We start from the raw sequence: 26,692 nt of genomic DNA, 5'->3' as shown, positions 1-26,692 counted from the left end.
AGATGACGCAAGCAGCACCGGAAGCCGCTCCCCGGTTAGGTTGCGGACGGAGAGCGGCGGCCGCGGGTCCAGGTCTGTTCTCTATACGAGGCGGGGCCGGTCGGGGAGGGGTTTCGCAGCCGCCCGCGCTTCTGCTGACCCGCCGCACCTCCGGCGGTTGTTTTTTCTCTCCCTGCAGGCGCCATGGCTGTGGAGCGGGCCCGGCCGCTGCGAGGCTCTGGCGGCCGGAGCGCGCCTGGTCGGTGTGGGCCCCGCGCGAGGTCCCGGGCCCTGGGGCGCTCGCTCAGGTCAGTGCCGCGCGGAACACGCTCCCGGAGCCGGGGACCTGGGAGCGACGGACGGGTGGAAGGGCTCTGGAGTTGATGTTAGACGTGGGAACATTGAGCCTCGGAGTTACTGCCTCAGTTTCCTTGGCTGCGAAATGCGTTAGCAATGACGTTCCAGGGCTGCCCTGAGGTTGAAAGATGAAGTGTGGAGAGGTGGTGTATGAAGTGCAAGCGCTGTACTAACGTGAGGGACTGCGCCATAGTTGTGGGTATGCCATGGAAACAGGTGTGTATGTGGGGTGCTGCTTGAAATAAAGGTAACAGTATTCATGCTAATAATAATGGTTACTGGCATTTCTTGTGGGCTTACCAGTGTGTCAGGTACGGTGCTAAACGTTTCACATACATTATCCTATATACAAACACCCTTGTGGGCAGTGTTGTTCATGGTTACAAGTGGCTACAACTTAATTTTACAAGTGAGGAAACTGGGCTTTTGCAACAGGTGACGTGATTTGCCCAGGGTCACCCGACAACAAGTGGAGTTGCAGAGCCCTTGTTTTTAATTCTATTTGTATTCTTTCAAAGCTTTTAAATAGATAGTATGTTCACGTAGTTTTCAATTAAAAAAAAGGGGGCCCTTTACTCCAATTCCTCAGCTCTTCAGTTTCCTCTGGAGACAACCAGTGTTACCAGCTTCTTGAATATTGAAAAGATATTGTGTGTGAAAGCCTCTGTACTTCTTAACTGCTGACTGTGCTTGATAAGAGGAAGATGAAGCCTCCTCCCCCAAAACAAAGGTCTTGCTTTTGCTCTTGACTAGGCCAGGTGCTGGTGGAGGAGAGGAAAATGCATTCACCATGTTTTACCCAGAATGTCATATCTCTATATAAGACCTAGAGGCAGAGATTTTTTGTTTTGGGAGGGTGGGGGCAGGGCAAGATGTTGAGCCTGCTGCTTTCTGTGGGACCCTAGGAAAGTCACTCCACTTCTTGGGCCATAAATTTCCTCATTTATTAGTTAAGGGCGGTAGTACTGATACCTTACACAAGGTTGTGAAAACCAGATGAGGTAATGTCTATGAGTAGACATTAAACCAAAACAAATATGAGAGTTGCCTAAGGGAACATAGGGGGTTAAGGTCAGAACCAGAGACCAAACCCAGGTCTCCCATCTCCCAATTTAGGAGTCTTTTCATCACACCACCCATTTCAGAGCTTTGTGATTGTTAATATTGAGGGCAGGAGGGCAAGTTTAATGTGTAGTCTTAAATGGGGAGAAAAAGGGCAAGATAGCATGAGTGTGGGTAGAGTGGAGAGAAAAATACACCTGGTGGGAAACTAGCCCCAAATTGATAACTGCCCTTAATTATTAAAATTAAATTCCCAGTAAGTTTGAGCCCTTGAGTTTTTCTTCCATATATCTTAAGCCATTTTAAGAGAAACTTTGTGATAAGATCATAGAGTTCAAAGGGATGTTAGTGCTCACGACCCTTTCTTTCAGCCTCAGGGTCACTAAAAACTTTCCTGCTAGGTGTTTATAATAATAAAACTAACAGAAGTGCCATTTGAGTTACTCTAGACTGAGCTCTGTGCTAAGCATGTCCCTGCCCTATTTCTGATTTTCACAACTCTCAGCGTGAATGATAGCTGAATCAGTAAACATTTTGACTGACTTTAAAGCATTTTCATTCTGCCTTTGTATCCAGTTGTCTTTGACTGTTCCCGGTAATGGGAAGCTCACCACTCTGGAGGCAGCTGTTCCATTATTAAAAAGCTCTGATGATTTAAAAGCTCCGCCTCACGTTGAATTGAAATCCCACTTCCTGAAGTTTTTCCTCTTGGGGCCTTAATGCTGCCAGTACATAATACATACTCCTAGAAGCTTTCTTCTAAAAGTGTTCAGTTTAGCCTGTGGCCTTAAGAAAATTCCCTCCAAAGTTAGTTAATTTTTTTAGAAAAGTAAAAACTGGTGTTTTGTTTTTTTCATGATGCAGACAATGTTTAATAAATAGAATGCCAGTTCAATATACAGCTATAGGAATACCAAACTAAACTGTTCTTGTTGTCTCTGGAAAAGCTCTAGAAGAAATCAGAACGGTGTTTTTTTAATCATGCATTCTGCTGAGTTAATGGGCTTGCTTTATTAAAATAAAGATTCTTTTTATTTTTCATGACAATCAGAGATGAAGAACTGAAAAACAGCCACCCATAAGGGGTTCAGTAGATTAAAGGGCACTCTCTAATTGTAAGGGTTGGGGGAAAAATTTCTTAGTTAGGTACAGTGATGGGCAACCTTTTGAGCTTGGTGTGTCAAACTTCGCCAAAAAACTGAGAATAACTCAGGTAGTGTGTCACTTTGAGGAAAAAACATTATTTCGCGATATTTATAGTTTAAATAACATAAATGTTTCATCCTCGGCATGCCGCGTGTCATCAGAAATGGCACTGACACGTGTGTCAGAGGTTCGCCATCACTGAGTTAGGAGAATACATAATTCTTAGAAATGGCTGGTGTTTTTTTAATAACGGTGCTCACTGAAAATCTTGTTCCTCAGTCTTCTGTGGTGTCATGGGCACATGGCATGCTGTAGGATGTCTCTTAAATAAGAATAATGGGAACCTGACCATGTTTTCCTGGGTATTATAAATTTGTCTTGTGGCCATTTAAACAACAAATCAGTTTTCATATATGTAAGCATTTTTATAATGGATTTGTGGAAAATTTTGTGTGTGTAGGTGTTAGAGGATACTCTATTCCCTTTTTCACTAAAAAATTATTCTGGCAGATGTTTTGATGTATGTTTTTAATTGGCCAACATTAAGTTATTAGCTGTTGTGACGTTGTATAAATGTTCATCTAAAAGAGTTGTTTTTGTCTTGCTGTGAATGCTTTTTTTAAAGTAAAATTTTTTTTGAAGTGTTGGAGATTGATTGTTAGGATTGAGAGGCTTGTTATCTTGTTTTAACTTGATAAAACTTTTGGTGAACTGATTACTTTTTGGCAGCCAAACAAATCCTTAAATTAATAAATCCTACCTAGCCCAAACCCTGAGACTTCAAGAGCATGATTGTAAAGTCTATTCACTGTTCTAAAAAACAAAACTAGATTATATAATTGGTTGCTTCTACTTTTTTTGCCCAATAACATTCTTGCCAAACGATGTTGGGGAAATTAATAAAAATGATTTTTACACACCTTGCATTAACAAAATTAGAAGACGAGATCTAGCTTTTTGTATAGACCTGATCTAGGTGATATATAGGAAGGAATTTATTTTCCTCTTCCATATTAATTTGGACATACATTTTAAAAATTAGTCTGATAATCTGGTGGAAAATTGATCAGATTAGAAGGAATGTTTTTTTCTCTTTTTAATCATAGAAATGTTAAACATGTAAAAATAAAGAGAATAATAAATCTTCATCACCCAGCACTAACATCTATCAACATATGGCCAATCTTGGGAAAAATGGTTTTTACTGATTTGCTTTATTTTTGTTCTTTTTCCATTAGTTTAGTCCCCATTGTTAGGAGTGATTTGACACTTTGACACACTGTAATGCTGGATACTGCAAATTTTTTTGTTCCAGTTAGCCCTGGAGCAATTTGTCGTTGTCCTAAGGGGGTAGGTGGTATAATCACGAAGGCACAGTGCCCCCAGATGGTGTTACAAGGTTGTGATGCTCCTGGTTGTAGCTGACTTCAGAGAGAGACAGCTTGATCTGGTTGGAAAATTACTGATCTTGAGAGCACTGGCTTCCAGTCTGTTCTGCTGCTGCTTTAGCTCTGTTGACTATAGGCAAATCACTTATCTCCTCTGATCTGTAACTTCCTTATCTGCAAAGTGAAGATGACGATACCTGGTTTTTGCTGTTTTTTAAGCATCAGGAATACTAATTTGTTCAGACTTCTAAGACCCACACAACTCTGGAGCACATGGTTAAGAGTTGTCACCAACTCACATGAGGCTTATAAAAAATAGACTACGTAAGGCCAGATAAGGCTTTTGGTAAATTCATGTTCTAACAGGCAGTGCCATAAAGGAAGTGGAAGAACCAGAATACCTGAGCTACCTAACTTATTTCTGCTTATTTTTCTTCCCCAAACATTTATGCCTGTACATCTATTACAAAAGCCAGTAATGAGTTCTGTGGTTTTGGTAACAGGTCAGGTTGTATCTAGCATGATAACTAATGTGTCAGGTTACTGCTCTAGACTTGCTTTCTGGTTGTCACATCATGGTGCTTATTTTTGTGATTTTAATGTCTAAATAGAGTATATTAAGGGAATCATGTTATGATTTTGATGAAGGAGGGGTGTATTATATAAAATACATTGTTTTCATAATGAATGAATGCTTTGTAAATCTTTGTGAAAATGCATGTAGCATGTGCTAGACTTCAAAAGGAGCAAGTCACACACATCAACATAAGTTTCATTGACATGTTTTGGAGATCATGATTTGTTAAAGAATGTTTTCTCAAATGTATTTTCTTTTGTGTGCATGGAAAAATGTTGATATAGTGTATTAACTGTTAAGTTGTAATGTTGTAACTAAGCATAAAGTTGTAATGCCAAAATTTTTATACTAATTTTTAATACTTCATTTGTTAGTAGTCTTGCTTGAACGGTCTTTTGAGCAGAACTAATACAATATTTTGATGTGCCACAGGTAAATTTTTCCATAACCTTATGGAGAGAAAGGACTTTGAGACATGGCTTGATAACATTTCTGTTACATTTCTTTCTCTGACGGACTTGCAGAAAAATGAAACTCTGGATCACCTGATTAGTCTGAGTGGGGCAGTCCAGCTCAGGCACCTCTCTAATAACCTGGAGACTCTCCTCAAGCGGGACTTCCTCAAACTCCTGCCCTTGGAGCTCAGTTTTTATTTGTTAAAATGGCTCGATCCTCAGACTTTACTCACATGCTGCCTCGTCTCTAAACAGTGGAATAAGGTGATAAGTGCCTGTACAGAGGTGTGGCAGATTGCGTGTAAAAATTTGGGCTGGCAGATAGATGATTCTGTTCAGGACGCTTTGCACTGGAAGAAGGTTTATTTGAAGGCTATTTTGAGAATGAAGCAACTGGAGGACCATGAAGCCTTTGAAACCTCATCATTAATTGGACACAGTGCCAGAGTGTATGCACTTTATTACAAAGATGGACTTCTATGTACAGGTAAGGGACCCTGGAACTGTTCTTTTTTTCCTTCCCAATAGTGATTTTGGGGAAAAACCAATGAAGTTGAGTTTAGTCCAAGCGAGTAGTTAGATCTTGGAAGAATTACATAACCTCTCTGTGTTTTGTTTCCTTCTTTGTCTGTCCTGGTTAGGAAGGGAGGTCTTTCTTGTTTTAAATTCCTGTGGTGCTAAGAAGAATTAGAGGTTAAGAGTTTGGGCATGGGAACAAATACAGTGGATATTTTAACTAGGCAATTAAGTAACTTTATATAACCAATATCATTAAAATTTAAGATTATGTATATCTTCCAATTATAATGGGTATGTGTTTCTACATACGATTATAATCACTGCCCACATTTTAAGCAGCACATTTTGACAGGCATTGTAAATAATTCTTAGTGTTTCAAATGACTCTCAGCAATTCTTATCAATGATCCCAATACCTATTCGCTTTCATTGTGTATAATATATAGGGATACTCTGTGTTCTTTCTTCATCCAAGATAATTTCTAATATTTGAGTATTACCTAAATTATTAAACTATTTATATACTGTTAAATATATCATCATTATGTAGCCATTTCCATTTAGTGCATATTCAATGCCTTGTTTGCATATTTTCCCCTTGAATTATTTATTTGGGGCAGAAGTCTCAAGGTAGAATCATCAGATCCAGAAATATGAATGATTTTATAGCTCCTCTTAGTATCCTTTCCAGATAGGTTGAATTGATGCCATGCCTACAACATTCTTAAATAACCTGCTATTCCCTCAGAGTTCTACCAGATTGAATTTTAATACTTATTTAAAAATATTTACATATATATATATTAAAGGGGTGGAGAGAGCGAGGGAAAAATCAGTGTGAGAGAGACACATCCATTGGTTGCCTCCCACATGCACCCCCACCAGGGCTGAAGATGGAATCCAGGTACATGCCCTTGACTGGGAATCAAGAGGCTCTAACTACTCAACCATACCGGCCAATTTTAATATTTTTAATAGTTAAGAGATATATTATTTCTCATGATTGTTTTAAAATTTTATTTCTAACTCATTGAGGCTATACATTTTGTTATATTACCCCAAATAGTTTGTTTTATAAAATAAACATTAAATGTAAGGCACTTCCTGGTTTTGTTTGTCATACTGAAGTTACTCCATGCTTATGCTATTTTCCTATAAGTCTGATTATTGGAACATCATCTGTTCTTTTATACTTTAATGTATTTTCCCAGTTGTGGTGATGGCTTTTCCATGTCCTTTTTGCCTCATAATCAATGGCAGGTATTTAAAAATTTTTTTAAAGCTTGAGATGCAGTGTTAACTCACTCGTACTTAGGTAAATACTGGCAGTTGACTCATTTCCAGAACCACTTCTAGCTTTAAAAAAATCTCATCAAACTTTACATTTGTGTGTGTGTGTTAATCCTCACTGAGGATATTTTTTCCATTGATTTTTAGAGAGAATGGAAGGGAGAGGGAGAGACACACAGAGAGAAAAACATTGATTGATTGCCTCCTGCACATGCCCCACCAGCACTGGGGATCGAGCTTGCAACCAAAATAAATAATTCAATTGTATGTACCCTTGATTGCGACTGAACCTGCGACCCTTCAGTCCGTGGGCCGACGCTTTCACTACTGAGCAACCAGCCAGGGCTCAAACTTACTTTTGAAGTACAATAAAAACTTCACTTACTTGAAGCAGAAGTAAATGGGACACACTCACTGAATTATTTAACTACCCAGAAAGTTAATATTTATAAAAACTGGGCCCAATCTTGCATTTTGCGGTTATTCTGTAAGTGGGTCTCTATGTTCTGTTATTTTTATTCTGATTAAATAAATCAGGTTTGCATACTGAAAGTCATGCTGTGTCTGTTGAAAGTAATCCAAAGCATTTATTTAATTTTTTCTAATGTAGCATCATTGAAGGTAAAACCCTATACCAGCAAAAAGATTATGACTCGCTGAAGGCTCAGTGTATTTTAGCAATAAAGTATTTTTTAATTAAGGCATGTACATTGTGGTTTTTTTTGACACATGCTATTGCACACTTAATAGACTACAGTATAGTGTAAGAACTTCTATATGCACTGGGAAACCAAAAAATTTGTGTGACTCACTTTATTGCAGTGGCCTGGAACCAAACTTGCAATATCTCTGAGTTATGCCTGTAAGTGTTTATGTCATCTTGTCACTTAAGAGCTTGTATTTTTCACTGTGGTTGAATTGGGAAATTCTAAATTTGGAAATAAGCTTATAGTGTCTCTCAGATTAGCCCTTTGAACAGCAATAAAATGGTATTGCCATAAAGATTGATGGTTAATGCTAAAGTTAACATGGAATAGATTGAATGAGGTAATTATCGTGCTAATTTTTGAAATGTTAAGAAAGGGACCTGTTGAACTTCGTGCTGTTTAGTAAGCATTTATTTATAAAATGCCTTCTATGTAAAAGACAATATAAAGGTATACATAAATAAGTTAGAGCAGAGAATACACATACTGGGATCAAGAAGGTAACCTGGTTAAGTAGAACTCTCCACATGGACTATGGCTAATCAGAGAACACCTGTCCTTCTAGAGAGGGTAGCTGCTGCTCCGCTGTAGTGCATTATTGCCATGTGAGATTCAGGCTCAGAGTTGTCAGATCTAACTTAAGAGAAGCCTGCAAGCTGCCATATTATGACATCTGGCTTATAGTCAAATAAGAAAAACAAGAGCTATAAAAGAAGTATGATCAGATGCTTTAGTTGAAATGTGTAAAAAGGAAATTCATGTAGTTGTTCAGAGTAGTGATTTCCATTTGAGAAAATTGAGCAGTGGTTTCTGTTGAGTCTTGAAGAATGGGTAGACTTTAGAGAGAGGAGATTCAAAGTAGAGGCTTTCTGATAGGAAGATTGGCATTAGCAAACATATGACAGGGCTGAGCATAGAGAATGTAGGAAGAAAATTCATGTTAGCTGGATGTCTAGGATATAAATAGGGACTCTCCAAGTGACTCTTAGAATGTAAAGAAATAGGCTTAGGTGTGTTGTGAAAGCCTTGCATGCTGGGAACATGAGTTTGGACAGTTTTCTATAAGCAGTAGGAAAAAAACTGAAAGATTTTTGAGCAGGAAAGGGCCCAGGATCAGAGTTTTCTGCTTCAAGTAGACCAATGTTTATTATTTGTCAGACCCAGGGCCTCTTTTTATAACATATTTTACAGTAGTTTCATCTTAAAATAAAATTCATAGAAAAAATTTATCTACATGTACATATATTTTAAAAATCAATATAATGCCTAAACTCTGTTTCAGAGGAGAAATAAGGCTGTAATTTAAAACAATACACATTAAACATATAGTGCTCAAGCATAGCTATGCTAGAAAACAGTAATGTAATCAGATGTTTGTGCCTGTATGTACTGACCGTGAACATGATAGCTATAAGTGCAGAACATTGTATTTGTGTCACAGATATCATCAGTGGTGTTATTTCTCAAATGGTGAAAAATGCTTAGCAAGTTCCCAACAAAGCAAAGTATATTTTTCCTCAATTTACCTGGTAGTTATACTCTTAGAAAATTCAGAATAAATTGCAAATATGCTTTGTAAAACAGGTTCTAGGCTTAGATAACTAAGAATAAGCTTTCCATTTATGGATATCTGGCCAAACCTTTAAGAATGTCATGCATACTACAAGATAATTGTTTTTGTGCACTGTCCCAATCATTGCAGTATGTCTAACATTCCTGGGGTCTGCCCAGGAGATGCCAGTAATAACCCTCCACCCCCTAAATCATTATGACAATTGAAGCCACCCCAAAGAATTTCTAACATGTCCTCTTAGGAGATGATCCTACTTTTGCTGAGACTCTCTGACATAGAGAGTACTAGAGGTTCCAAATTAAAGGATTAACCTGTTGCAGTTTAGATGAGGGTAAATAGGCCTAGATTTAGGACAGTAAGGGTAGAGAGATTTTAAAAAGAAGTTGAATGAAAGAGCAGCCACTGAAATAGAATTGACAGGATTTGGCAACAAATTTTGGGTGTGTGGTCAGATAGATCCTAAAATGTTTTCTTTACCTTAGCTCCCTAAGAATACAGTCACAAAATGCCCAATTTGAAGATTATCTAGGCCTGCACTGTCCAATAACACGGCTAACCACTAGCACTTACAGCTTTTGAGGATTAAGATGTGGCTAGTTCAAACTGAGATGTGAAATACACATTTTTGGATTTCAAAGACTTAGGATATAACACATTTTATTTTATTTTTTAATATATTTTTTATTGATTTCAGAGAGGGAGAGAGAGATAGAAACATCAGTGATGAGAGAGAATCATTGATTGGCTGCCTCCTGCATGCCCCCTACTGGGGATCAAGCCCACAACCCAGGCATGTACCCTTTACCAGAATCGGAGCCCCTGGACCTTTCAGTCTGCAGGCCGATGCTCTATCCACTGAGCAAACCGGCTAGGGCTAACATATTTTATTGATAATTTTTATATTGATTATATGTTGAAATGATAATTTAACATTGTTAAATTATATTTTTATGTTTTTACTTTTTCAATAATAGAAAATTTTAAAATACTAACATGGCTTGCATTATATTTCTATTGAACAGCACTATTCTAGAATATTGGTTCTCAGCATACTGCTCATTAGAATCACTTGGCAAGCTTTAAGATTATTGGACTCCTCAGATATTCTAATTTTAGAATTTCTGAAGGTAGGGCCCTGCATATATGCTTTGATATAGCTCCCCAGATAATTCTGATGTCTTATATCCCCACTGGGAACCACCAACCAAGTATAGAGAGGAAACAGTCCCCAAACAGTAAAGTTTCCATTTCAATGTGTTCTCATAGGGTTTGCCTAAAATTCATGCTCTACTTCTTTCATAGTGATAGTTCTTTTTCCATTATCTGAAACAGTGGCTCTTGACCAAACCTTAAAGGTAGAATTGTGGCTGGCGTTAATTTAGTCATTTTAGGTTTTTGGCAATGGGTCATTTGGTGCTTCTCTAGACTACTGTGTCCTTGTCATAGTGATTATATTTGTGTCCTCAAAATTTCCTTCGATTTTTTTTTTTTAACTTTTATTTCAGAGAGAAAGGGCGAGGGAGAGAGAGTTAGAAACATCAATGATGAGAGATAATCATTGACTGGCTGCCTCCTGCACGCCCCCTACTGGGGATCAAGCCTGCAACCCGGACATGTGCCCTTAACTAGAATCGAACCCAGGACCTTCAGTCCACAGGCTGACGCTCTATCCACTGAGCCAAACCAGCTAGGGCCCTTCGATTCTTATTACTACTTTTCTATTCTAAAGGTAAATTATGAGATATTAATTAGTAATTAGGATTTTAAATATAATTAAAGCAAAATTCTGAATTGTCACTGTGATCAGTATAATATTGTCATCAGAGGCAGAAATGAAACTACTTTTTCTACAGAATTTTAAGAGGCTTTATAAGCTCATTGTTGGGTTGTTGTGAATGCCTGGTAATAATTTATCCTTGGTTATCGTAGAGGTTCCTTTACACATTTCAAGATGGCCCAAGAAATTAGCAGCTAAACTTCTCAGAAGTTAACCTGTGATCTGAGGCTCCTCTTTGACTTGCCTTAGAGTAGAACATGTTCTAGCAACAGCTCTACTAACAGCGTTCTTTATTTGTTCAGGGTTGTTGGGTAATGGACAAACATGCAAGTGTACACATGCATCATAGGTAATGCCTGTGATTTCAGACTCAAATCAGAGCTCAGAATGGTGAGGTATTTTATGATATTTTATAAGTGGAAGCACCAAGGGATGCTTTAGTCTAACACTTCTCTATAATCTGGACAGTTACGGGGAAAGGACTAAACCAAAAGTTTGTGTTCAGCCCCCATGTTGTTAACACCATTTTGGTGACTCTGAATAAGTCCTGTTACTCTCCATGCTTTTGTTTTCTCTGCTATAAAGTGGGAATGCTAAAGGAAGTATCCCCAGAGATTCTTGTTTAAGAATATCATGGTTTGGAAATTGATTTTCCTTCTTCATTGTTTGTTTTCTTACTAATCACTCTGTTTTTCTCTTGAAGGGTCAGATGACTTGTCTGCAAAACTGTGGGATGTGAGCACAGGGCAATGCGTTTATGGCATACAGACTCATACTTGTGCAGCAGTGAAGTTTGATGAGCAGAAACTTGTGACAGGCTCCTTTGACAACACTGTGGCCTGCTGGGAATGGAGTTCCGGAGCCAGGACCCAGCACTTTCGGGGGCACACAGGGGCTGGTGGGTTGCCCTTTTCCAAGGGTTTACATAGTTATTTTAATCTCATTCCGTAAAGTCAGGAGCAAGAATGTGGTAACTTTTTTGTTTTGTTTTTTAATTTAACTTGCACTCTCCCCTCTCCTTTCTCATTCATGACAATGAATCTCTTTATTCAAGTTGTTATTATTTGATATCTTTCCATGTCCCATTTTAAAACTCTTCTCTATCTATATACCCTTATGCTGTGAGGGGACAGTTTTTCTCTCCTATTTCATTTATATCCTGTTGAACAGTCAGTCCCCTTTGCCTTTATCAGGTTCCTTACCTCCAAATTGAGTAAGTCCTACACTTACTGGTATATATTCAGTCTACTTTATTTGTAGAAATAGAGCTAAAATCTTTTGGAGTGATGATCATTCCAAATTTCTGTGATCTACATATACTATATTGAATTGGACCTCGGTTGACAATAACAAGCCACGGCCTAGAGATAAGGTGAAAGAAACAGATACCTGAATATTTCCTAATAATTTTACAGCAGCTTTAATTTGTAGAAGCTGGATTTGATTATAGTCTAGAGACCTGAGCATCTCCCTCTGTGCATTGTATTTTGGAATTTTGTGCAGAAATCATATTGAGCTGTTTTCCAACCTCTTGTACAGCAACTCCCTTCCTCCATGTGCACACTGCATTCATCCCTGGAAGTCACAGATAATGCTCTTAAGCATCACATTTTATGAGTGGCCTTCCTAGACTCCCTAACAAGTTGAGTCTGCTGTAGGTTTCCCAATAATCTGTATTTTTGTCATAACACTCACCATACAAGTAAGTATGAAAATCTTGATTTCTTCACCAGGTCGTAAGCTCCAAAAAGACAAGGATACTGCCTGTCTCCTTCACCCTAAGGTCCCCAAGTTCCTTGTACCATACCTGGTATTCAGTAATTCTTTAAAGTAAACCTAGCTGTTTTATTGCTAAAAGCAAATTTTTTTCCCATTTTTGTTTGTCATCCCATACATTTTTCCTCTACTCTCTGCTACTACTTGTTTATTGTAGAAATTAGTATTTGAAGATACATGATTTACCCTGGAAGTTATATGTTAAACTGAGGGTACTATTCCACAGTGTCAAGGTATACATTGACTACCAGGTAATTTTATATCTGATCAACTTTGAGAGCCCTGCTCCAAAAAATTTTCTCCTTGCTGTTCCCTAGACATTGCTGTGGCTTTTTCCTAACTCCATGCCTTTGCTGTTCCCTCTACCTGCAATGTTCTCTTTCTTTTCTTAATAAACTCTACTCATCCTTCAGGGCCCATCTTCAATATTGCCTCTTCCCTGAAGTCCTCCCTGATACCCCTGGGCAGAGTTAGTCCTTGGTATTTCCTTAGCAAGAGGTAACTTCCCCCCCCCTCCCCCCACTTCCTCCACTGCTTACTTAGATTGAGGTCCTTAAAGAAAAGACCAATGTCTTTATCTTTGGGTCTCTAATATACCTTTAGAGTTTGGTAGACATTGAAAAACAAATATTTGAGCACTTGCTATATACTCAGGCACTGCTTTAGGTGCTGGAGGTAGAGCTGTGAAGAAATGCAGACAATTTTGAGAGAATGGCTTAGTCTGACCTTTGAGATCCTTGTTTGCATTTTGTTTTCTCATTACAATGGCTTTTCTTGAGTATAGATATTGGTTTGCAGCTTATATTCTTGACGTTTTGTCTAACTGCAATAAATAGTGCAAATATGACTAGGGCCACCTGAGTTCTGTTTTCCCTGCATAAGCTAGATAAGTTTTGTGTAGTGTCAGGCAGACATTCTTGAGAAGAATTGCATTATCTCCAACACTGGTTTTGCCTCTCACTTTGAAGCTAACACAGCATAAAAGGTGATTAGTTCAGAGACTTTTCCATTCTTAGAATAATAAACAATAACAAGAATTTTGAAATGGATATATTTTTTTCATAAAGTTTCTAGTTGAGTGGTACCATTCTTATTGTACTCTGGTTGAGAAATTATAAAATTGGGCAGCTAGGGAGAATAAACGCTATTAAACTCTATTATAAAAGACTCAGACAAGCATGTTTTAACTTTGTGTCTGTTATATATTAGTATTTAGTGTCGACTACAATGATGAACTTGATATCTTGGTGAGTGGCTCTGCAGACTTCACTGTGAAAGTATGGGCTTTATCTGCTGGGACATGCCTGAACACACTCACCGGGCACACGGAATGGGTTACCAAGGTAGGAAGACTTGCAAAAGAAATCTCCTTAACATCAGGTTTTGTGGGGGACGGGATGGTGCATGCTGCCTTAGAAGTGGTGGGTAAGCCATAAGATGGAATAAATGCAACCACAAAGCATGATAGTGTACAACAGTAAAAGACACTGTAAATATGAATGACTTACGGACATGGAAAGATGCCCACAATATAATAGGTGTGTACAGGGAGCAAATAAAACAGGTCACATACAAAAAACTATGTAGAATATGATACCATTTTCTGAATGTGTATATGCACCAAAATGTTGAAGACTATTATTTCTTGTGGAATTGTGGGTGCTTTTTTCCCTTTTAGGATAAGTGTATTTCTCTTTTAATCAGAAAAGCCACTTTCATTTTGAAAAAGAAAATAATTGCAAGAAGTAGAATAAATAAACATGTATAGGATCTTTAGAAGAATATTGTGATGTTTTCTAGTTTTCAATAAAAGATTGCTGTGAAGATGGAATGCAGTCTTTTTTTTTTTTTCCCCCAACTTTTTTGTTTGTTTCAGGTATTACAAATAGTAGTACATATGTCTCTTTTTCCCCCCATTGACCTCCCCCTAGTCTCCCCTACCCTTCCCCCCACTCCCCAGTGTCTCGTGTCTGTTGGTTATGCTTATATGCATGCATACAAGTCCTTTGGTTGATCTCTTACCACCGCCCTCCCCCCCCCCAACCCTCCCCTATCTTCCCACTGTAGTTTGACAGTCTGTTCGATGCTTCTTTGGAATGCAGTATTAATGATGGAAATGCCATGCAGAAACATTTGAACCTGCATGCTATTCTGTGAGGGACTGAGTTTGCAGGAGTGAGCCACACAGACTGAGGCTTGACACAAATGTTAGTCTAGTAGGAGAAATACTTACTAAATAGTAACTTCACATGTAAATACATAATTACACATTGTGTTAAGTGCTGTGAAGGAAAGTGTAGTGTTGTCTGAGAAAAAAATCTAGGAAGGTATCTAATTTGCTCAGGGAAAGCTTTTGGAGAAGGGACAAAATGTGAAGAATAAATTGGAGGTAGCTGTGTAATGGAGTGTTTCAGAGGGTGCAGTATGGCACAGGCCCTGGTGTGGGAAAGAACAGAGAACACTTGATGACCTAGAAGGCCAGTGGAGCTGTGCTGTTCTTGGAGGAGGTGTAGGACAGTGGCCATCATGTATGCCTTACTTGGCCATATTAAGGATTTTGGATATCACAAGTATAGTAGAAAGATTTGGTGAATTCTGTGAAAGGTTTTGGTGTGATTTGTATTTTAAGAAAATAACTGCTCCCTGGCTGGGTAGGTCAGTTGGTTAGAGCATTGTCCTGATTTGCCAAGGTTGCAGGTTAAATCCCCTGTCAGGGCACATATAGGAAGAAAATAACTGCTAAGAAAAAAGTGGGTTTGAGTGGGGCACAGATGGATACAGGTGGCCATTTAGGCTTTTGCAGTATTTTAAGCAAAAAATATCCATAGCTTGGAGTTTTGTGGCAATAAAGAAAGAGAAGGGCACACATGAAGGGCATGTCTTTAAGAAAAGCCAGTTAAGCTTACTGACTCGTGGGGAACAAAGAGGAAAGAGTCCGAGATGACTAGTGGGTTTTAGATTGGATGATGATTGTGTCTTTCAGAAATAGGTGGAGCTAAAGGAGAGTCCCAAGTCCAGTGCTTTTTTCTTTATAATGCACATGCTTAGGGAAACAGATGATTTGTATTTATTTCTATGTCTGTGGGCTTTTTTCTGTTCCTCACATTTTCTATAAAGCAGTGGTCGGCAAACTGCGGCTCTTTGGCCCCTTAAGTGTGGCTCTTCCACAAAATACCACGTGCGGGCGTGCACGTACTGTGCGATTGAAACTTCATGGCCCATGCGCAGAAGTCGGTTTCGGCTCTCAAAAGAAATTTCAATCATTGTACTGTTGATATTTGGCTCTGTTGACTAATGAGTTTGCCGACCACTGCTATAAAGTAACATTTTACAGTTTTTAAAACCAGTCCTAATGTTTGCTTCCAGACTAAAGCCAAAATTAAATGCTGCCAACATTAGACATTTTAGATTCTGCTGATAATTTAGAGACTCTGGTTGTAGTAAAACCCTTGGTGGAGGTTAACTTGGTCATAGAGGTTTTTTTAGCTCAGCTACTTTAGCATACAATATCATTTCAAGCTCTTTTTCATATTTTAATTTTTTAAAAAAGCAATGTAGCAATAGCATTAAAAAGATCTTTCTGTAATGTGGATATTTATATTTCTAGGTGGTTTTGCAGAAGTGCAAAGTTAAGTCTCTCTTGCACAGCCCTGGAGACTACATCCTCTTAAGTGCAGACAAATATGAGATCAAGGTAAGGTTTTTTTTCTCTATTGTCATCAAAGAAGGACTAGCCAGTATAAGAACATTAAAATTAAATTAAAATGAAATTTAAAAGTAGACAGAAATGTCTTAGTCCAAGACATTTGAAACTCATTGCAAGGGGAATTATTCATTATCTCTATGTTATGGGCAGTTTCTAACCCTGATTTTTATTTGTTTTATGTGTGTGTGTGTGTGTGTGTGTGTGTGTGTGTTTTGTTTTTTATTTAGAGAGAGAGAGAGAGAGAGAGAGAGAGAACACAATGTGAAAGAGAAACATCCACCCACTGCCTCCTGGAGATGAGCCCAACCTGGGCATATGCCCTGACTGGGAATCGAACTGGCGACCTTTTGGTACATGGAACAATGTGCAACCAACTGATCCTCACAGGCCAGTGCTAACTAATTTTAAATGAAGAAAAGAAAATCCACAGAAAATAATTTTTAATGTATTCTGTTTTTTTATGACATGTATCTTCTACCCTCCTTAATTCTTAGGTCTGAACTATGAAAACATAAACATTTATTTGTATACTAAAAAAAAATTGCAAAAAGTTAACAGAGCAATCTTAGTGCAACTTTAAAATTGTTCCTTGTGGTAGGCATTATTATCCTCATTGTGGGAACTGAGGTTCAGAGAGATTAAGTATTTTATCCAAGACAGCACAGCACATACATGCAGAATCAGAGTTTGAACTCAACTGTAAAACCTGTTTTTCCAGTTTACTTCACTTTGTATCTGACTTCAGCAGGCAAAAGCCACATTAAGGGGACATGCTTTTCTATGGTGATGCATCTGTCATCTCTCCTGATTTTCTTTTATCTGTAGATTTGGCCAATTGGGAGAGAAATCAACTGCAAGTGCTTAAAGACACTGTCTGTCTCTGAGGATAGAAGTATCTGCCTGCAGCCAAGACTTCATTTTGATGGCAAATACATCGTCTGTAGTTCAGCACTGGGCCTCTACCAATGGGACTTTGCCAGTTATGATATTCTCAGGTAATGTTTCCTTGGACCTTTACCTTTGACAGTTCTTTGCGGTTTCTTTATTTTTTTTTGTTGCAGTTTAATAGTAAAGACAAGACTAAATATTGGGTAAACCAGTCACTTGCTTTGGGGAAACCTTTACATAGTTATAAACAGGGTTATATGCTGAAAACCTCAGACATAAAAATGTTTTAGAGGCATAATTAGAAAGGTTTATATGCTAGAACCTAGGATCTAATTCTTCCCCTTACTCTGAGTTACTGCCTCTTTCAGAAGTTAACAAGCTTTTCTGGAAAATGAGGGTCTTGGATGGAAAGATCTTTTACATCTCCTCTAGTTCTAATATTTTAATTTCTGCTTCCTAGTTAGTTGAAATTTTTTATTGAAAGATTGAGTGGCCTTCTGTTGACTAGTAGAAACACAGGTATTTAGAGAAAAATAGACTTGCAGAGAAATAAATAAGAAAAGGTCCATGGACAAATAATTTTGTGAGACCCCTCTTGGAGATTGGTGGTATCTATTAGCATTTGGAGGCTAATGGAAGCCAGTACCATATGGTGATTAAGAGAACTTACTTTGTTGATAAACAAACCTTGATTTGAGCTGTGTGATCTGTGTATCTTCTACCCTCCTTAACATTGCTTTGAGCTGTGTGATATTACGTAAGTTTCTTAATCTCTCTGCCTTAGTTTCTCACCTGTAAAATAAAGAGTAAATGAAATGCCTATAATGATGACCTAGCACAAGACCTGTTAGGTATTTATTACTAATAGCTCTGAGAAGCCCTACATAAAGAAACCTGTTTGAATTTGTTTAACCTACTGTACCTAACATTCATAGTACTAAAGCTCCTTTTTTTTTTTTTTTTTTTTTTTTGAGGAACAGTTATTAACAGCACACAAGAGTTAGTGTTCCACAGCATGGTTCAGGAAATGCTGGTTTGGGGAAGTAGGGAAAATTGAACATTCTCTTCATTGTTTTTATGCATGACTGTTTGAGGTCAGCTCATATGGGATCTGAGCCTATTAGCCAACAGGACTTTGATGGGCCCTGTCTCTGCTCATAAAGGTTGTAACAACCCCATTTATGTCTCCCTGAAGGCAGACCTACATTTCTAATCAATTAGGTTTTCAAGCTGTCTATGCTTTGAGGAAAAAAAGAACAGATCCTGGAAAACTAGTCCAAGCTCTTCATCTTATAGATGTGGAAACTGAAGATGAGAGAGTATAGGGGCCTTGCCCAATATCCCACAGCACACCGTAGTTCAGCATCCATCATTTATCCATCCATTCATTCATTCATTCATTCATTCATCCATCCATTTATCCATAGCTGGGTCATATAGCAAGCATGTGCTTAAAATACCAGCAAGCCATAGAGAAGGAACTTTTGAAAGAACTTGATACTCTACAAAGAAAAAAATCTAGTCATCATGGGGAAATCAGATCATTTACAGTTTAATTTTATGTTTTGAATTAAAATTGGAGAGGGAATGATGCAAATGTAAGATAAAATAGAGGTATCACCATCTTTTAAATGCTTAGAGTCTCTAAAGGTTTTAATTTTATCCTTTCTCGTGTCTTCTTATTCAGAATATACAGTAAAGAGTCCAGCGTCCTGGTGAAAGTTCTTTTAGGTTTTGGTATTTGGAGCCACTAGCTTTAACCTTTTGCACTCGGATGTCGAGTGTGACTCGACACGGTTAGCATCGGTAGCAGCTCTTTTTATACTCTTTGAATGTATCAATAATTTGAAATATAAAAAAATCCAAATAAATAAGTTTGTTGAAAAGAAACTCCAGTTTTTTATTCTACTGCCGCGCTTTGTACAATCTGGGGTATTTAAAAAATTAAATCCCGAGTAGAATAAAGGAATCGAGAAAAAAGCAAGCGAGTGCAAAGGGTTAAATAGTAAATCTACAAGATTGTTTACTGCTAGGAAGTGATAGGTTCAGATTTTTCTTTGAAGGGGGGCTATTTTTTCTCTTGCTTCCCCTTCCCCTCAAACACAAATAAATCAACCTCTTTTGAAATCTTAGTACAAATCCTGTGGCCTCAGTTGCCAAGACCAGGTAGGGCTACTTACTCTTAGAAGCAAACTGAAAACAGGAAAGCACAAAGGGCAGCAAATTGTTCAATTCATCTAAGATGCAGTCACTTGAACTAGGACTGCACCACAGGGATGTCCTTTTATAATTCTCAAGTCATCAAAAGGTGCTACTGTGAGCCTGTCAAAATCTCTATTCTATTCTCTAGCATATTTGTGCTTCAGTCTTCGGAGTCACCTCACCTCACCTTTACCAGGCTAAAGTCCTATCCCCTAGTTTTCTAAGTTTCTGATATTTCCTGCTTTGCATTGATGTGGGACTAAATAGATTTTCTTGCTGTTTTTCCCAGTTTCTTTCGGATCTCTTTTGTAGGAATTTTTATTTGTCTGTGTTCATTGCACCATTGCTCTGTTCATTAGCAGATATTTATTGAGTACCTCCCTGTGTTAGGCATTGTGATATACCCTGGGAACTAGCAGAAATACTTACCAAACTGGAAATTACTAGCCAGCAGAATGGAAGACTGACATTAAATAGCTAATAACATGTAGATGTTTTGATGGTTATGATAAGAGCAACATAGTATTAGGTACTTGGAGATCTCACCTATTTTGAGAAATAAGGGAAAGCTTCCTTGAGGAAGAAGTTTGGGCTGAGCTCTAAGGATGAGTATTTGCATTGACTCAGTGCCAGGGACACAGTGAGGAGCATTGTAGACTGAGAGACCAGTCTGGTTAGAGGCCTTGAGACTGAAGGAGCCTGCCCGGTGCGTTTAAGGAACTGAAAGAAGGCCAATGTGGCTGAAGATGAGAGTTCAGTAGAGAGCCATAGAAGGGTTTAAAAATTTAAATGAGATGGTAATAGGATTAGATTTTAGTGTGAGCTTAACTGATTGAAAGGGGCCCAGAATAGATATAGGGAGACCAATTGAAAACACTTGGCAGTAGTGCGGTTGAAAGATGATGTCTTAGCTCAGAATTGTGGCAATTCTGATAGTTGTAAATAAATTGGGAAATTTTAGGATATAAAATCAGTAGATCTTGGTGTTTGAATTTATGGTTTCAGTAAGGAGAAGAGGTGGATGCTTGCCATGTTTCCTAGCTTGAGCAACTTGGGTGAATGAGCAACCACGGATATAAAGAAGAGAAACAGGTTTGGTTAATAATAAGTTCAGTCCTGGACAGGTTGAGTGTGAGAAACAGGCCTTCTTCACTACTAAATCCCTTCCCTAATACCAAACTGAAGTCTGCTTCTGTGTAACTCTCTTCCCTTGGGCCCTAGTTCTCTCTTCTAGAGCTTGCAATGTCTTGCCTCTCACACATCCTTTACTCCTTAAAGGTGATGATCATGTATACTTTCTCTGTCCCTGCCAATTCTCTTTCTCCCCCTCTCAGCCGATCTCCTTCAGCTGTTTCTAACTTTTCCTGGTTACCAGGTCCTGCCATCTGGTTAACCTCTTGGACATAACACTAGATGGTAGCATCCTTGTTAAAACATAGGCTAACCCGGCCTCTCATGGGGCCCAAACTTACTGCCCAGGGCAGAATTTGTAGATTCCTCTCTTGTAGCTCTTTTCCTTGGGCCTCTAAAGATAATGTCAACTTTTCTTGTCCATCTTTTACCTCACTAAGTGTATAGACAACAGAGACTTAAGGTTTTTTTCTGTGCTACCCTTTACCTAGATCTTTCCAATTTTGTACCTTTGTCATTGATGTTTTGGGAACTGTGAACCTGAGAAGGTTAAGGTTGTCCTTCCAACTCCCCATATTCTCTAGCAAATTCTTATGAATGTATTATTAATGTTTCTGGATTATTTGGGAAACTTAATATTTTTAGTCTACTGTTTTAAAGAAAAACCTATGTGTTTGCTACCTGCTGAGAGTAGCCCCTAGGCTAGTGTTCTAGGATTTGATGAATAAATCTTTTCACCTAGTGGTAAGAGTTGAATCTTACATTCGAGTTCTGTCTGGTACTTGATTAGTTGTGAATCGTTAGACAAAGTATATTTATCCTGGCTGGACTTTAGTCTTTACCTCTTGGAAATGAAAATGTCACATGAGAATATGAGAGATCCTTTCCATCTTGGATGACCATTTGTACTTTTACAACTGTTCATCAAATACCGCCTTTCTCCTTACATGCCTGTGTTATCATATGATTATGAACTCTTACCCACTTCCCCCCCTCGTTTTAAAGTAGGCTGAACTTTTTGTCCTTGTATTTTCCTTTTTATCAAAAACTTTCATTTAACTCTCTAAATTTGCTTGAATTGTATATTGCTTTTAAATGTCTCCAGAAAAAGATTACAGTAGCATAAACAAAAGCAAAGTTAGTTACCTTCTGGTTTATGTTACTTATTCTCATCCTTGTAGAGTTATCAAGACTCCCGAGATAGCAAACTTGGCCTTGCTTGGTTTTGGAGATGTCTTTGCCCTGCTGTTTGACAACCGCTACCTATATATCATGGACTTGCGGACAGAGAGCCTGATTAGCCGCTGGCCCCTGCCAGAGTACAGGAAGTCAAAGAGAGGCTCAAGCTTCCTGGCAGGCGAAGCTTCCTGGCTGAATGGACTGGATGGGCACAATGACACGGGCTTGGTCTTTGCCACCAGCATGCCTGATCACAGTATTCACCTGGTGTTGTGGAAGGAGCACGGCTGATGCCATGAGCCACCACCGCTGACTGACTTTGGGTGCCGGGGCTGCAGGGTTTGAGTGCAACCTCTATGGCAGCCGACTGCATGAACCAAAGTTCTCACCTAATGGTATCATCACGCAGTGCACAATCATTTATCTATGTTTGCCAGGGGGCCAGGGCTCTGGGTGGGGAGGGCTCGTTTTATTGACATACATCACAGCATGCTAATGGGATACACCATTGACTTCATTTGTATTTAGTTATGTTGGTCAGAATAAGAGTATGCATTTTGGGTTCATCTTTCTTGAATATTGGTTTTAAGTAAAGAAATTTAAATGGTTCATTAATATGCTAATTGGTTGCCTATAAAAACACATTCAGTCTATTATTAAAGCTTTTTACCATTGCCTTTTTTCTTTTGAAGTTGAAGCAACGGTGCTATGATGTTTTACAGCAACTTTCTCACATGGAGCTTAGCTTTTATAACAACCAGTGTTAAAAGACCACCAAGTCCTGTGACATTCAAAACTTTCCACCAAATACCAGTTCTAAAGAAAATCTGTCTTCCAGTACAAATCCAGGTCTATAAATTGATTGATTGTAATGTAGTCTAATCTCTGGTTCTTGGCAGAGTCAAGGTTAGCCACAGCTGAGCTGTGAGGGAGTTCTGTCATTTCTGTTTATATCTGGAGCAAGCTGATTCTCTGTCTCCCAGGTGACTGCACAGAGGTGACATAGTGGAGTGGAAGATTGAAGACTGGCTCTCTTACCTAGGCATATCACTCCCCTGGCCCCGTTCTCCCTGTCTGTATAGCTAGTTGTTAAGCTCAGTGATTTGTAAGATTATTTCTGATTCTGCTTCTGCTAAGTTGTGCAGAAGTTGACATTTTTGTTTTGTCTGATTCCTGATTCATTTGTTTCTTTGGGTTAGAGATAATATATAAATGAAATCACTGATACAAAGTTGTCATCTATAAGGAAATCAAATATATGAAAAGGATAGCTGAAAGGAGAATGTAGAAAATGCACATATTCCACTTAGAAGATGTAAATAATTGGTGGAAGAAATGCTTATAGGAGTTGTGGTTCTGTAGAAAGGCAATGTGCTACATTAGAAAGGTACCTGGCCCTGGTATCTTCCCCTTTTGCCTCTAACTTGATGTGTGGCTTCAAGCAGATTAACTTTCCGTCCCTGGGCCCTCTTTTTTTTTTTTTTTTTTTAATCAGATTTACAATGAAGGAATTGCCCTAGATTAGGGTTCACAAACTCCCATGCAGATAACATAAATGAGTGATGCATGCTGGGTAGGATTGTGCTGAACCATGGAAAGCTTATTGAATAGGGCAGTTACTCAGCTCAAGTGTTACGCATAAATGAACTCAATGTTGGCATGTCTGATTTTTCAGGAGGAAGTAGAAATCCAGAATTTTATTGGAAATTCCCTGATTTTAAAAAAATGTTTCCAACTAATTTAAGATAATTTAAAATACAGTGTGCTAAACAAATTGTATCTATGGGCTGTCAGTTGGTGTCCTCCAACTCTCATTGCTGTAAAGTTAAAGAATACTGTGCTTCAGCAGTGGAAATGTTTTATCATAATTGTCTGACCACTCAAATGTCCCATTGTGTTACAGAGGAGTGAGGGGCTCGTGTTTCATTCGCAGACAGGAAAGTAGTTTAGAGACAACACAAGAACTAGCACCTCAGTGAGTGCTTCTGCCTGGGAACATGAGTTATTCATTCTTCTTGCTGACAATAATATAAAGCATATCCATTTTAGGTGGGGAAAAGGGGTTCCCAGCAGAGCTGAGAATGGGACAAACTATATTGGGGGTGGGAGGGACAGCTCTCCGAGAATCCGCATTAGCAAGAGCCTGACATTGGACCTCTGACTGCTGTGAAGTTTAGAGAATTGATGGTCAGTTTCAAGGACAGGTTTATATCCATGTTGACACTATTATATCCACAGTTAATATCCATGTTGACACTGAAGGAATTAAGTAAAAGAACAATATCTTCATCCACCTCATACTGACTTCTGTGTGTGAGCTCTGCTTGGTCCTCTAAAGAAATGGAATTGCAGCTGGAGTCTGTTTTGCAGGAGCCTCAGGAGACTGGGCAATGAGGGCAAATGACTTTTTCCCTCTAATGCGGCTAAACAGATTACTGATTTCATGACCATTCCTACTCCCACTTCATTTTGAGATATATTCAGTAGCTTCAAAGAGCAAGTAATTCATATTAATAGTCATTTGTGGGGAATTTTTTTTGGAAATGACAAACCTGAAACTTGTACGGTGTGTTCTCCTTCCGAGTTCAGTGTGAATACCGAAGTTCTCAAGGTGGTGCTTAGTGGGGCCAATTTTGACAGCAGTCCTTGGGGCAGGGGTTGGAGTCCTAACCGAGTCGTCCTCACAGCTGCCTTCATTGCACCGGGGCATTTTACTTAATTGCTTTGTAGATGCTAGATTTAGTCATACTATTGCCAGCTTTTATAAAAACAGGATACTAACGAACTCATCCTTTAAAAAGATCGAACAAAGTGGGGAGTCAGTGAAAGAAGTGGTCCAGGGGTAAGAAGCTCTGGTTGCTTAGCTTTCTTTCACTGAGTTAGGGGGCTGCCTTCCACACACGGTGACGTCTGCTTCCTTAGCTTGGAGGCAAGGGATTGCCTTTGCTGCATCTTTTGTGAAATTCTCATTTTTGAAAAATTCCAAAGTCATGAGCAGATGGACTCCATCTTTCTTTATGCACATTGGATATCTTGAGTGACCCCGAGTTTGGTGGAAGAGAAGGGCTTCTCTCAGGTTCATACAGGCACATAACAACCCAGGCTCCAGGGTGCAGGGGTCCAGGACAGCTGAGTGAGCATGAAGTTTGTAGCCAACTTTGTTCCCATTGCAAAGGAAGCCTGGCCCTATTATTTGAAGCCATCATTGTTGTCAAAACTGGTTCTAACTTCCTTCAGAGAAGGGGCTCCACTTTGAAGAAGTTCACAAGAAGGTTCATATGTTTGGATAGCTTCTGAGTGGAAGGTGGGGACTGTTGCTGTTCATTTTTAAGGTTTGCACTTAATTTTTCATAGTTTAAAAATTATTCTGGCCATTGAAAACGCTTAGTGTAAAGTGTAATTGAGTATTGTGTGATTATGAAAAGAAATATATTTGGAAACAGTATTATTTTAGACATGAAGAAATTGTTTCTGTTAGATTAGACATTTGCCCAAGCAAAAGAAGCTAAGGATAGTGGAGTTGGCTTTACTTGCTTTGGCCAAATCCAGCCAGCTAGCTCCTTGAAGCTGTGATTGCGTGCCCTGGCTTCTTGGGACCCTCGGGTTGTGTCTTCCCACTGTCGCTTCTAGCTTTCTGGGCCTCCTTCCCTGGGCCTCTTGCAGGCCTAAGTGACTGAATCACCTTCCTTTCTCTGCAGGGAAATGTGCAGAATCAGATCACTGCTCCAGGATGCAGCCTGGGGTAGGGCACACTGTCACCCTTGTCTTTAGGGACATGGATTTGTCAGGATAGGGGAGAAGCCCTTTAAGGTCTGTCCTCCTACTCAGCCTTTGTATCTGGTTATGCTGGTGGTTGACAGGATATTGAAGACAGCCGAGACACTGTTGAGAATTACTCAGTCCCCAGATGGAGTGTCTGGTAAAAGGAACAGAAATGCCCACTAGTGGTCTTTGGCAGGGTCTCTGACCAGAGGTTCCCTGTGAATTTTTTCAGGATTGGTCCTTATGTGGGTAGGTGACTGAATAGTCTTGGGCCACTCCCATCAGCCTAATCAGGCTGAATGATCATGCTCCTGCAAAAAGGTGTTTTGCTGTCAAGTTGTTTCAGAGTGTTGCCAGACTTCTCTAGATGGTTTCCTTGCTTAAAATTAGTGCTACAGGCCTGATCAGTGTAAACCCACTGAATTATTATAGCTGAAAGAATCAGCTACTTCTCTTCAGGAATGTGCTCAAATAAAAATGTGTTTGCATTTTTAAAAAATATATTTTTATTGATTTCAGAGAGGAAGGGAGAGGAAGAGAGAGAGAGAGGAACATCAATGATGAGAAAGAATCATTGATAAGCTGCCTTCTGCACACCCCTACTGGGGATCAAGCCTGCAACCCCAGGCATGTGCCCTTGATCAGAATAGAACTTGGACCCTTCAGTCTGCAGGCCGATGCTCTACCTACTGAGCCAAACTGGCTAGGGCTGTGTTTGCATTTTTAAACCATGCAAATTATTCAGATGATACAAACTCAACAGTTTTTTGGAGTCCCTGTACTCACATTGTGAACAGACATATTTCACTAATTTAGATGTAGTACTCTCGATGAGAAGGCTCAGGTTGAAAAAGGCTGGTCTCACCAATCCAACATCTAGGCAATGTGGCCAGTTTCATCAGCTCATGTTTCCCTAATTTGATGTATGTTGTGATCCAGGGGGAATGAGGGGAAGTTTATATTTGAACTGTCTGTGGGACAGCGGGGAGTAGGAATTGCTTAAGTAGTAGAGTGATTGGGGTACAAGGTGTCTCCATAAGACAAGACGTTATTTTCATGCATCAGAGAACTTTCTTTTACCCATGAGTGATCGTGCTAACTATAAGTCATTTATATCTATACATTAAAACAGGTTCCTCAATTAGGCAACATTTGGTTAGCCACGCTCAAGTTATTGTTTGTACTTGAAAATAATAAAGCTGCATTTCCTTAAAAATA

The 26,692-nt window shown here is 39.0% G+C and overlaps 1 protein-coding gene across 4 annotated transcripts; it reads left to right on the top strand.

The window, feature by feature from the left end:
* FBXW2 (F-box and WD repeat domain containing 2) lies at positions 1-26,692 on the top strand. 4 transcript variants are annotated; one of them, XM_079789676.1, is made up of 8 exons: positions 1-72; positions 179-287; positions 4,942-5,451; positions 11,534-11,728; positions 13,816-13,949; positions 16,214-16,300; positions 17,138-17,307; positions 21,715-26,692. In XM_079789676.1, the coding sequence occupies exons 3-8, from the start codon at positions 4,962-4,964 to the stop codon at positions 22,001-22,003; spliced, it is 1,365 nt and encodes a 454-aa protein (XP_079645802.1). In that variant the 5' UTR covers positions 1-72; positions 179-287; positions 4,942-4,961; the 3' UTR covers positions 22,004-26,692. The 4 variants fall into 4 exon arrangements, with proteins under 4 accessions (XP_079645802.1, XP_079645804.1, XP_079645803.1 ...); XM_079789678.1 differs by having other exon boundaries at positions 7-72; positions 5,034-5,451; XM_079789677.1 differs by lacking the exons at positions 1-72; positions 179-287 and adding an exon at positions 295-552 and having other exon boundaries at positions 5,034-5,451.

This window comes from Cnephaeus nilssonii (genome assembly GCF_951640355.1).
Source record: "Cnephaeus nilssonii genome assembly, chromosome: 14".
NCBI lineage: Eukaryota > Metazoa > Chordata > Mammalia > Chiroptera > Vespertilionidae > Cnephaeus > Cnephaeus nilssonii.
The sequence above is the reverse complement of the archived record's forward strand: the minus strand, read 5'-3'. Positions and strand labels throughout refer to the sequence as shown.